An 11,971-nucleotide genomic window follows, 5' to 3' on the forward strand; every position below is an offset into this window, starting at 1 on the left:
AGCCTACTGGGGAACACTTAATCCAAACTACTGCTAGAGAGAGCAGTGCCAAGTAAGCATAAAGGAAGACTGCTCATGCACATGGACACATGGGTATGGGTTAATCACAGCATTTTTACATAACAGACAAAAATCACGAATGGTCCGTGGTAAGTATCTCTGAAAGGCTTCTGCTTTGTAGACACCACATGCCAATTAGCCAACTGATCTCCAACACTGTAAAACACAGTCAGTTCCGAGCCAAAATGCTGCAGCAGAAAGATCTATTTAGGCCACAAAACAAGCAGCTAAAGACACGTAACACCAAGAGCAGGGACAAAAGACGTATCGCTAATGCACAGCAAGTGGAGCTGGGGAGGGGAGGCCACCGGCAGAAGCGGTGACCTCTAAGCCCTGAAGCAGACCTTTCATGGGTAAATATGACCAGCATCACTTCCAAGTCCAGGGTGATACCAAATCAGTTTACTAAAAGTCAGACTATGGCTTCAAGTGTAAATGCAACATACAAAATACGCCATGAAGTCTGGACGTGAGACAGCAAACACAAACAGGAGACGGGCCGCCTAAGTGAGGGCTGTAGAGCACGACCCTCCCTTCTTCAGACAAGGCCGCCTCTTCCCTCTCACTGCGACGGGCAGTCGAAGACCAGTCACACTTTCAAAACAAGCGATACCAACTCCCCTTAGCTTTGCCAATGTTCCCACTATGAGAGACTGCCATTGTGGAGACTTCCTGAAGCTCCAACAAAGTCCCCAAGGCCATCAAGCCGGCCACTGACAGTGTTCCTGGAAGTCAGTATGAGGTGCAAGCCCATGAGCTCAGCTTTGTAGGTGCTGGGAGCCACCACAGAAACACCGTCCCATTTTGCCAGTTCTTGTTTTGAAATCACGATCCTACTACCCCACCCCCTGGAAACCAAGAAATAGCAGGTGAAAGCTGTGAAAGCCACAGATTCAGATGGATCAGGAGATGGGCCAGTCTGACTAAGGGATAAGCGACCTCCTTTGCAGATTCTTTTGCAAAGGATGGGGTGGGGAGGGCTGGGCAAGAAAGGGAGGTGGGGTAGGGAGCCAAACAATTCTTGTCTTCTACCCCAAATTCTCTGGTGTCTCAGTGGTAAAGAATCTACCTGCCAATGTAGGAGACGCGAATCTGAGCCCTGGGTTAGGAAGATCCTCTAAAGAAGGAAATGGCAACCCAGTCCAGTATTCTTGCCTGGAAATTCTCATGGACAGGGGAGCCTGATGGGCTACAGTCCACAGGGCAGCAAAGAGTTGGTCACGACTTAGAGACTAAACAACAACACCCTAAATTATTACCCACCTTCCTCAGAATTTTTATGGAGCACTCAACTGCAGAAGGAAAAAGGGGGGAGGGGAGAGGCAAAGAAAATCTTAAGGCTGTAAATATGACTACAAAAATCCCCAAGAGGATGACCTACGAAACGAAGCTCCTGTAACAAGGGCTAACTGTACAGCCGCTTTTCTACTTGCCTCCCTGTCCAAGATAAATAGAGCAGCTCACAGAAGCCCACCAACTTCCAGGAAAATGGAACCGAAGTCCTCTTGACTCCCGACAAGCCACATACCCCTGAAATAAATGCTTAAATGAAATCCATACGGGTCTGCTCTGGAAACCATCCTGGCTGACAGCAACTAACGCCCCCTCCTCCACACAGCTGCCAACGCGGAGGAAAAAGCTGCTCAAAATAAAGCAATTGGAAGAACTTCCCGTGAGCCTCGGCTTCAAAAGTGTTCCAACTCAAGCAGCGACTGGGGCCCACACGCAAACCCCACGGTGCCCCCAGACCATGTCTGCAGTTCCCCTAGTCCCCGGCGTGGCTCCTGCTCCCTGCCCCCAACCCCAGAGCTGAGAGAGTCCCTCGGGTACCCCCCTGCCCAACCTTTACAGTAAATCATGCTTTGCTTGTGGTATTTACAATTAGGATCTGACAAAATCAATGCAGCCCTGAAGAAAAGTAAACAGTGTGCCTCCTCAAAAACCACATGCCTGGAAAAAAATATCCAGTGCTCAGAGCAAAATCTCTTTCCCTTGGCAAAGGAGAAACCAGGGAACCAGCCTCTCTGCGGGAAAAATCCCACATACCAGGATATTATCTGGGGACTTAGGTCCCTAAAAAAACCTAAGAATTGTGGCTGAACACACCCATGTGGAAGCCTAAACTTCAAAGGCCCGGTTTCCACCCTTGGGAAAATAGGTTTTTAAGCAGTTACTCAACCATTATCATTTGGCAATTCAAAACTGTCATCTACTTCATAAGTGGTATTTATCATGTGTGCTGTGCCTTAAATCCTCAACTGAAATTTCTAGATGCCACGTATGTGCAGAACACATCAGAAGGAAGTGATATAACTGGTTGCTCTCGCTCTCATTCCCGTTTTAGAATCTGCTTTATTCACCCAGCATCTGAACAACCAGAAACACTATAAAGTATGCCCATTTCGCCTTTAAAGAGGCCCCAACTAAACTGGCAAGGGGAGTCTCGAGGCTGGAGAACAGGAGAAGATTAATAGGAGCACAAATCAGAAGATGAAGGAAAGGAGGTGGGTATGACGAGAGCCAGAGAGAAAAGATTCCTGCAAAATACTTCTATGAACCTGTCTCCAAAGCTGAGATTTACAAGAACTGTATTAAGTTTCCCTGTTTTCAAACATATCCAATGAACCATCTGAAAAAGAGTGTGCATTCTGTGAGGTGTCTCAGGTATTTTTCTGCATCCATAAAAACAAGCTGTAAGAGCTTATGAAATTCATTGGTTGAGAAGGGAAAGGTGAAGGTCCACAGTTGATCAAATGGGCTTAGGCCCAAGTGGTGGTAATACATCTGAACCACAGCACTCCAGAAGCTCTCAGCAGCGCCGCCATTGAACGGCAGGTCAACAGACTGCTCCAATGAACCGGAGGAGGTTAGCTCTAATTGCCCTGTCCTCGCGTGGTTCCGCTAGTTCCTCAGTCACAGAGGCACTTTTCATACATACACACGTGCTCTCAATTAATATCTGAGCACAGGAAACCTAACGTCAGGTTGCCATGCCCACCCGGCACATTCAGCAGTTAAACTCCACCCCCTCTAGAGTCACCTTTAACCCTAATATCAATGGAAAGATCAGGCACCATTCTCAAATCCCACAACACCTAGTCTTTGCAGGAGCTGGAGAGCAGACCAAGGGCCAGACCCCCCAGGGATAATCTGGAAAAATAATTAAAGCCATCTGCTGGCTCCAACGGAGGAGCAGGAAGACAAAGTTCAGTTCAACAAAACAGACAGTTTCTTGATTAGTCAGATGAGGGCAGTGCTAGATCCTATGGATCCCAAAGGCTCCCTTGATCACACAGTCTGGGGGGTGGGGGGTGGGGGGTGGGGGAGGGGCAGACAGCTGAACAAATGTTAATCTAAAAAGTCCTAGAACAGAGCTCTGGACACGACCTTCTGGAAAGCAGCAGGAATGCGGGAGGGATGAAGCATAGACAAAAGGCATCCAGGAGGAATCAGTATCCCAGCTTATTCCTGAAGACAGCCTCACGGATGAGATGAGAGGTGTGAGGTAGGAATTTCGGAAAGAACAGAAACAAAAGCACCGAGGTATGAATGAGCCTGAGCAGCACAGCCTGCTCAGGAAGCTACCAGTCCCTTGACACAGACTAGAAAGGAGCTAAAAAGGAAGGCACAAATCAGGCCAGAAGGACCGGGCAGGCCAAACAAGAGTATGGACCTTATCCATTTGATAAGCTCTCAAATGATTTTAAGCTCTTTTAGATGGATAACGATGTTAATAGTCAGAAAGGTGGGTTTGAAGAGACTGGAAGGAGAGCACAAGAGACAAACTCATCCTAGCTCAATTTCTCAAAAATGAGAACAAAATGCCATTTATTAGATGCAATACATTGAACCAACAAACCTTATAAAATCTGGAACACAAATGACATTTTCACTCCTGCATCCCATGTGCTGTCAAAACAGCCAGTGCCTCTGTCATCCACACTCCCATGAAAGATCCCATAGATTCCTGAAATGTCCACACACCCCATGCAGGAGCCCTCTTAGTCCTTAGCAAGGAAGTGAATGTCTCCTCTTCCTCTCACTGGAGGGACCACCACGACCAGGTTCATACACCTCTTCACCCACGTCAAACCAGTTAGATTTCCCAGTTTAGTACACTGCTCATCTCAGGTAGCTCCCAACTCTGTCACTTAATCAATCAGAAGCACGTTAACCACTCCATGCTGATGGAGCAGTGAGCAGGAACTCGTGGAATACAGTGTAGCAGGTTATAAAGGAGGCAAGAAATAAACATTTACTAATGGGTTCCATGATGGGAACTTTAAATAATCTCGGTCTGTGATTATAGCAGCTCATGAGAGGATGCAGTAATTCCTCCAGTTCACAAATGTGTAAACAGGAGCTCAGATGCTAAATATCTTACCAAAGGTCATTTCAGCTGGCTGGCAATGGGAAGAACCAGTATTCGAACCCCAATGTAAGAAATTCTAAATAGTGTTTCTTGCACTACACCATACTTCAAGTATGTATGGATAACAAACATAATGATATATCAAAGTTGGTAATAATGATAACATCTCCCCTTTAAAAATTGAGAGGCAGCGCACATAATTCAGTCTCAGATGAAGGGATCACTCAGAAAAGACACAATCGAGTGATCACAACTGGAATCTCCAAATGTTCCCAAAATGTCACTCCTGAGCATGAGAGACCAAAAAGTGTTCAGACTCAAATAATCAAAGCAACCTGACTATACTCCAGAGAAATGTGTCAAATCCTCCATCCACTTCCCCTCAGGGTCCCCAGGACAACATGTGGAAACACTCCAGGCTGATGGTGAGCTCTGGCTCCTAAGTGATTTCCCAAACCGATTTACCACCCAAATTACAGAAATATGTCCAGGATTCACAAGGCAGTTCTGATCCGATTTGCCCCAATCCTGGCTCAAGCGGCTTTGCACTACCCTCCTAACTAGATCAGCGCTAGCCAATGGGTTTATTCAAGCCGATCTTTGATGGATTAGATAATGAAACCTTAGCCATGTAAGCTGCCTGCTTGCACTGGGACTGGAGGGGCAAGGAATAGGAAACTGGATACTCGTAGGGGCCACCTAAACACCACACACACTAGTCATCCCACCTCCATCTGTCTGCTCACGCTCTAGTTACTGCCATTTCCTTTCCATCATCTCGAGGGCTCTTCCCTCCTGTCTTTAAAGGAAGGGTACATTAGCCCCAGAAAAAAAGATGTGCACTAAGCTTCACAAATGTAAAGAAAAAACAATTCAAACAAGTCCACTCACAAAAACAACCAGCTTTATTGGGTTGTCTCTGGTAGCTCAGCTGGTAAAGAATCCACCTGCAATGCAGGAGACCCTGGTTCAATTCCTGGGTTGGAAAGTTCCCCTGGAGAAGGGGTAGGCTACCCACTTCAGTATTCTTGGGCTTCCCTGGTGGCTCAGGTGATAAAGAATCCGCCTACAATGTGGGAGACCTGGGTTGGGAAGAGCCCCTGGATGAGGGCATGGCAAACCACTCCAGGATTCTTGCCTGGAGAACCCCACAGACACAGGAGCCTGGCAGGCTGCAGTCTAAGGGGTCGCAATGAGCCAGACAGGACTGAGCGACTAAGCACAGCACACATTGTTTCCACAAATCATTAAAGCCTGATACCAGACTGATGGCCTGAGAGATGTCAACCCAGAGATTCACTAGCAACATTCTTGTTTACACCAAGCAGTACACTGAATTTCTTTCTCAGCCCTATAATCTTGAGGCCTGTCTGCACCAGTCTGCTTTATATCAAAATGAAAGTTAAATCTCTAGTTAGCTTCTGCTGTGTTCACGTATCAGTGTGAAAGAAAAAAAAAAAAGAAAGACAGTGACTAGAAAAATGGGAGAGGAAGTTAGAAGACGAATAAATTCAACTCAGGATAACCTCTTGAGTCACCCTGCAGAATAACTCTATTTTGAATTCAGATCTTTCTGCCTCTCAGACATTCCCAGTTATACACTCCCAAGCTGCCCTGTGAGGCTGGGGGGAAAAAATTAGTCATTTTTACATGACTGTGCTACCTCAGTTTCTCCAACTACAATACTTACCACTCTCGTGGTAAATTAGGGACTGTATTACGGGCTGAGTGTCTGTGTCCCCTCCCCCGCCCCCTCTCCGCAGACTAATATGTTGAAGCCCAAGCCCACAATCTGATGGTAATTGGAGGAGGGGCCATTGAGAGGCGATTAGGTCATAAGGGGAGGATCCCACCACCACCATTGCATCCCATGATGGGAGCCCTTATGAAAAGGAGATTCTCTCTCCCTCTCTCTGCGTGTGTGTGTGTGTGTGTGTGTGTGTGTGTGTGTGTGTGTGTGTGTCCACTAACATACATGGAGAAAAGGCCATGTGAGCACACAGCAAGAAGGCAGCTGTCTGTAAGCCAGGAAGAGAGCCCTCATCAGACACCAAATCTGCCAGCACCTTCATCTTGGACCTCCAGCCCCAAAAACTGTGAGAAACAAATTCCTGTTGTTTAAGCCACCCAGTCTGCAGTCTGCTTGAGCAGACTAAGACATGCAGAAATGAAAAATTCAGTAATTTTAGTGAGAGACTGTTCACAAAATCACTTGGAAAGAAAGCATATTGGTAAGTCTACTCAAATGGTAGCACCCATGTTCAGTTTCAGCACCAGACACTCAAAGTCCAAAGAGACTTCCACCTAGGAGGAAAGAAACCCAGAAATGAGCAATTGAAAGATAAACTAAGAAATGCAGTATCTACAAAGCAATTACAGGCTACCTGCAAACCCTTCCCTGAGACCAGAAAATCCTCCTACTACTAGAATCAAACACTAACATGAACAACTTCTGAACTCACTTAGCTATACTAGACTTATGTTACGATTCTATGGTCAGAAGCAGTCAGTTAGCCATGTAATAACCACATTCCGACATTTCACTATCATAAAGAATGTTGCTGAAAGCTATAAATAATAATTAAGGTGCACCTTGCTTTATGAAGGTGAACTTTCTAAGTTCCTAGAAAGCTGCACAAAAATCTGAATTTTTGCTCATCAAATTGTTTATATTCACTAGAGGAGCTGACCAAAAGAATTCATTCCCTGGTATGTCTCATAAGGCCCCAGTTTTTCACACATATCAGACTTGCTTAAAGTGAAACAAATCTCTAATAACTCACTTAACTTTCTACCAGGTTAGAGTACAGTATTTCCAAATACCCTCTTTAACAAGTCACTATATTTCTCAAGCTGTGTTTCAATTTTCAGGTGGAATTTGTCTCTTCCCTCCTACTCTGCAGTTGAGGGTTCTCTAAACTGTTTCTAGGGCTGTGCCGACTCCTCTGCCACCCACATAAGTCTTCTGGACACTGGCCTAGAAACGAGCGACCCTCCCTCTTCCCCCCCACCCCAGGGGTCCTTCTTAGCACAAGGATCATAACATAAGCACCACAGACTCTCTAATGTCCCCAGTGCTCCATTTTGGGAAGTAATGATTTATCGCAAAAAGCTCAGTGGCTATAACTTATCAGGGTTCAGCCTTGGAATCTGCAGCTTAGACCTGTATCTCCATTTAGTCTGTGGTCTTGGGAAATTAACCCCAGCAAATGACTTCTGTTAGAAAATGGGTTAATCCTTAGACACTCAAAAGGTCAGGATATTTCCTGAAAGTACTCTCACCCCTAAATTTCATGGTATTTTTTCTATCCCTTAGTTATTTTAAAAAGGCAAAATTTCAACTTCAGTTTAACAGGCAATGAGCACTTACTATGTACTCAAAACTGTGAGGTATTATAAAGGATAAACACAAAGAAAGTATAGTTCATGGCTTCTAGAAGCTTACAGTATCACTAAGGAAACAGGAATAAAACAATGAGAAGACAATACAAGATGATGCATAATTAACCACCAATACAACAGGAGGCAAGAGGTGGGTCTGACTGGTGCGAATTAAGCTGTCAGGAGGGAAGGCTTCCCAAAAGAAGCTATGACCTACAAGAAATGCCATTTGTGCTAAGATATAAGAAAAAAAAAACAAGTGCTTCAAGACAAACCCATATACCAAAAAGCAAGCTACTCTAGAATTTTTAAATGTCTATTTACATGAACCTATAGACATGTCTACAGCACTGATACCACTTCCTAAACCTGCTTCGCCCCTGCATTCTCCTCCAGCTCCACTGGTCTCTTGTTCTCAAACACATCAAGTGTACTCTCTCAATGCCTCTGCACCCACAGTTCCTCTGTCTGAACCCCCTTCCGTCAAATTCCCCCAGGTCACCCAAAGGTCACCCATCACAGAGGCCTTCCCTAACCACCCTCTTCACCACTCTTCTGCCTTTCCCTGCTTCATTTTTCTTCTCAGCACTTAAAGTCACCCAATAATAGTGGATTTCTTTATTGTCTGTCTCTTTCAATTAGAATCTTAGTTCCATGAGAGCAGAGTCTTTGTTTTGTTTACTACTATATTTCCTAGGCTCTAAAACAGGGCCTGGCACTTAGCAGCTGCTCAATAAACATCAGTTAAATGAATATTAAATATCCTATCATAATTATCAGAATGATAGGAAGGTCCTAGAAATGTAGGTGACCTAGGCTTAAATTTCATCTTTTCGAGAACATTACTTTTCCTTTACTCCCAATTAGATCTCAAATTTCAACTTCTCCATAAAGCCTTCCTTGACCATTTCAGCAAGAACAACCATCTTTTGCTTCTGGCTCCAATGGCACGAATCCTCAGCATACTTTGGTCTTAAAGTTTGCAAAGCCTGTGACAAGAATCTGCCTTGTGGCATCCCTACTCTTGTTCCTCTGGAACTTACCAAAAAAGTCATATATACATACAGAATATACATACATACATATATATGACACATATACATACACACACTTTTTTTTTTTTTCCAACTTTTCACCCATTCTGGCTCCCTACCTAGACTGCAGACACCAAGTTCTTTAAAGTCAAGGAACTTTCTCTATCTTTTTAGAGGTAACTTATAAATCACCCTTTACAAACACTGTATTTTACAACTATGGTAATCAGTTCAGTCGCTCAGTCGTGTCCGACTGTTTGCGACCCCATGAATCACAGCGTGCCAGGCCTCTCTAGAGGCCCCCAAAGAAGGGACTTTCCCAGAACCATGCAGATTGTTGCGGGCAGGGGGCTAAGTCACTGATGACGTGAATCCCTGTGTGACATGGTGTACTGGTGCTACAACAAAGAGAACGCATAAAGTGAAAAATAAATAAAGATCCACAGAGTGAAAAAAGCATTCTCTGTGGGATAGTTCTAAGGTGCCCATCTGTACCCAGAGGACCTAATCCACAGCTTCCTCTTCATACTCCAAAGTCCCTATCCACTGCTCCATTTCCAAATACTGCTATCCTCAGCCAATTTGAAGGCAACCAGCAAATAATGTGCCCCAGGAGGAAAGAGGGGGAAGGCAGTAGGAGACTCACTATTAACTGTGATTGACAGAAACAATAAATGGACACAGATATATACACACACCAGCACCCAAACCCAATCTTCTCTCATCTTCCAGTGTCAACCCAGATCACCTGAAGTCTCCCTATATTCCTCTATATTTTTTCCAAGGCCCGGGGTGTTTACTTCGCACAAGCCCCCTGCCAGAGGGAGTTCAAATGGAGAACAAAAGCAGGCAAGTGAAACAAAAGAATTCAAAAATAAACACCAGGAGGGTCACTTTACCCAAGTCAACACAAGTAATTGAGTGGCCGCTGCAAGGGAGACCAAGAAGCACAGAGCAAACACGCCAGGCTTAAATACAGCTCCGTCTCTAACACAGGAAGTCAGACAGAGCCTTGAAAAGCAGCGAGAGCAGCGCACAGGAAGTCTTTTAGCACTGCAGAGATTTCCAAGAGTGCTGTAATGGAGAGAGCACAGGAATAGGAATCAGAAGTCCAGGCATCGAGCTCCAGTTTCACTACCAGCTAACTGGGTGGCCCTAGGCAAGTCACTAGTCTGCTCCAGCTTTTTTGATTCCTCATCTACCTAATGAGGTTGAAACATTTTGGGACTCGAATAGAAAAGATGAAAACTATTGACTCCCTCTCACCAGAGAGTATCCATAAACTATTCTGCAGAAGAATCTTCCAAGTCTCTCCAAGTTAAGAACTCCAGGGCAGATGATTCTCTAATATTCTATGATGCTAAGAGAACTGGGCAGACTGCTGGTAGGGAAACCCACCATTTCACAGCAAGTATGTTCTGAACAGAGACCAAATCTAAAATCAAATCAAGGAAGGCTTCAGGCTCTTCCCCCAACTACAAAGTCAACTGACATGGTCACTACATTTGCCAGTCCCTTTCCAAACCAACCAGCTTCTCCTTGAGTCCACAATTCAGAATCCAATCTTCTAACAGTCCTATAAATTTTCTCTTATATTCCAGGACAATAAAGATCTAGTCAGTGTCCTAAGATACAACTGGCCAGGTCCTGTGTACCAAGGCTCACCAGATGCTCCCCGAAGCTAACGAGCTTCAGCACCACAGTGTAGCCACAACGCTACCCAACTCCTCGTACTTCTCACACTCGTGTAACTGATTTAACCCACAACCTAAGCCACATCCCCTCTGGGCTCTCGAGGAGTTTTCTCGCTTTTCACTCCTCCCTTCTATGCCGATCCCGTTCTCCATCCCAGTTGTGTGTCCAGGGCTGCCAAAAAACGGTACTCCCTCTTTTGGGGAGGTGTCCCACCACTGTCCCTCCCCAGCCCCCGCCCCCCCCAGTCTTCGATTCGGTCCCCAGCTCTCCGGGCAACGGACCAGGATCTCTCGGCTTCCACTCCCCGCCAAGGAACTAAAGAAGGGTGTAAAGAAATGGAATCCATCTCAAGCACGTTCGATTTCCTCTCAACACCTATTCGTGCTACGTGCCCCCCTCGGCCCCTCAGAGATCACGACCCTCCAGGGCACACCAGGCTCCTCCTGCACCCTTAGCTTCCAAGTCGGGGCTCGCCCCACCTTCCACGCAGGCCCCGACCGGCCCCCTCCCACCTCCAAGCCGGGACCCCGGGCAGCCCTCCGCCCTCCAAGCCCCGCAGCCCCGCGCCGCTCCCGCCGCACCACCCCCGCACCCCGCCACGGTAACTGGGCGCCTGCCCTGCGCGGTCACCTGCATCCCGCCGCCGTCGGCCGCCGCCTCCTCGGTACGCGGCCTCTTGCTCAGGCCGGGCTCGGCTCCGTCTCCTCCCCCTCCGGGCACCGGCAGCTCCAGCTCTGACTCCCGCTTCATCCCCCGGGCAGCGGCGCCGGGCCCAAGCTGAGGCGGCTGCTGCGGCTGGGCGCCTTCCGCCATCCGCCCGAGGCCCCCTCGCCTCCGGGAGCCGGGCGACCCGCGACAGGCCACCTCCCCCTGGGCCTCGGCCCCGACTGTCGCGACAGGCGGGCGCGCGCCTGCACCCGCCCCCGCGTGCGTGCGTACGTGCGCGCGCGCGCGCGCGGGCCCGCTGCCCCCTTCGGCGGCGGCGGGCGGTAGCCTCTGGTCTCTCGCTGGTCGGCTCCCTGGCTCGGGGCCGCCGGCGGGTCGCGACGGGCACTCGCTCGCGCCCCCACGCGCACACGCGACCCCCGGCCCGGCCCGCTGCGCGCCCCGCCTCGCTCACTCACGAAGCTGGCCCGCCGGCCCGCGCTCACTCCCTCACACTGGCCCTCGCCACACGCCGGGCAGAGGGAGGAAGGGGGCGGTCCGGGCTCCAGAGGCTTGGGGAGGGGTGTTTATTTGGGGGGAGGAGGGGCTGGAGGCCGGAACGAGCTGACTGGCCGAGATCCTCCGACCCGCCACTGTGGCAGCACCGGGAAGGCGGGGAGAGAGAAAGGAGGAGGGAGGGCCCGGGATCTGGGACTCCAGCCCGCGCGGGAGGCCGGGGTGGCTGGGGGAGAGGGGGCGGTGGCGGCCGAGCCCGCGGAGGGGG

The 11,971-nt window shown here is 48.1% G+C and overlaps 1 protein-coding gene across 20 annotated transcripts in view; it reads right to left on the minus strand.

Moving 5' to 3' along the window:
• RBFOX2 (RNA binding fox-1 homolog 2) overlaps nt 1-11,758 on the minus strand; it is a 286,473-nt gene extending 274,715 nt beyond the window's left edge. For 5 of the 20 annotated variants that reach the window (XM_043439939.1, XM_043439937.1, XM_043439952.1 and 2 more), the window contains exon 1: nt 11,173-11,752. In XM_043439939.1, coding sequence (XP_043295874.1) covers nt 11,173-11,355 — 183 coding nt within the window. In that variant the 5' untranslated portion in view covers nt 11,356-11,752. Of the gene's footprint in view, nt 1-11,172 lie in introns of all 20 variants that reach the window. The other 15 variants (XR_006264103.1, XM_043439959.1, XM_043439950.1 and 12 more) reach the window with 9 other exon arrangements.
• Between the last annotated feature and the right edge of the window lie 213 nt (nt 11,759-11,971).

Source organism: Cervus canadensis, chromosome 21 (assembly GCF_019320065.1).
Source record: "Cervus canadensis isolate Bull #8, Minnesota chromosome 21, ASM1932006v1, whole genome shotgun sequence".
NCBI classification, from domain to species: domain Eukaryota; kingdom Metazoa; phylum Chordata; class Mammalia; order Artiodactyla; family Cervidae; genus Cervus; species Cervus canadensis.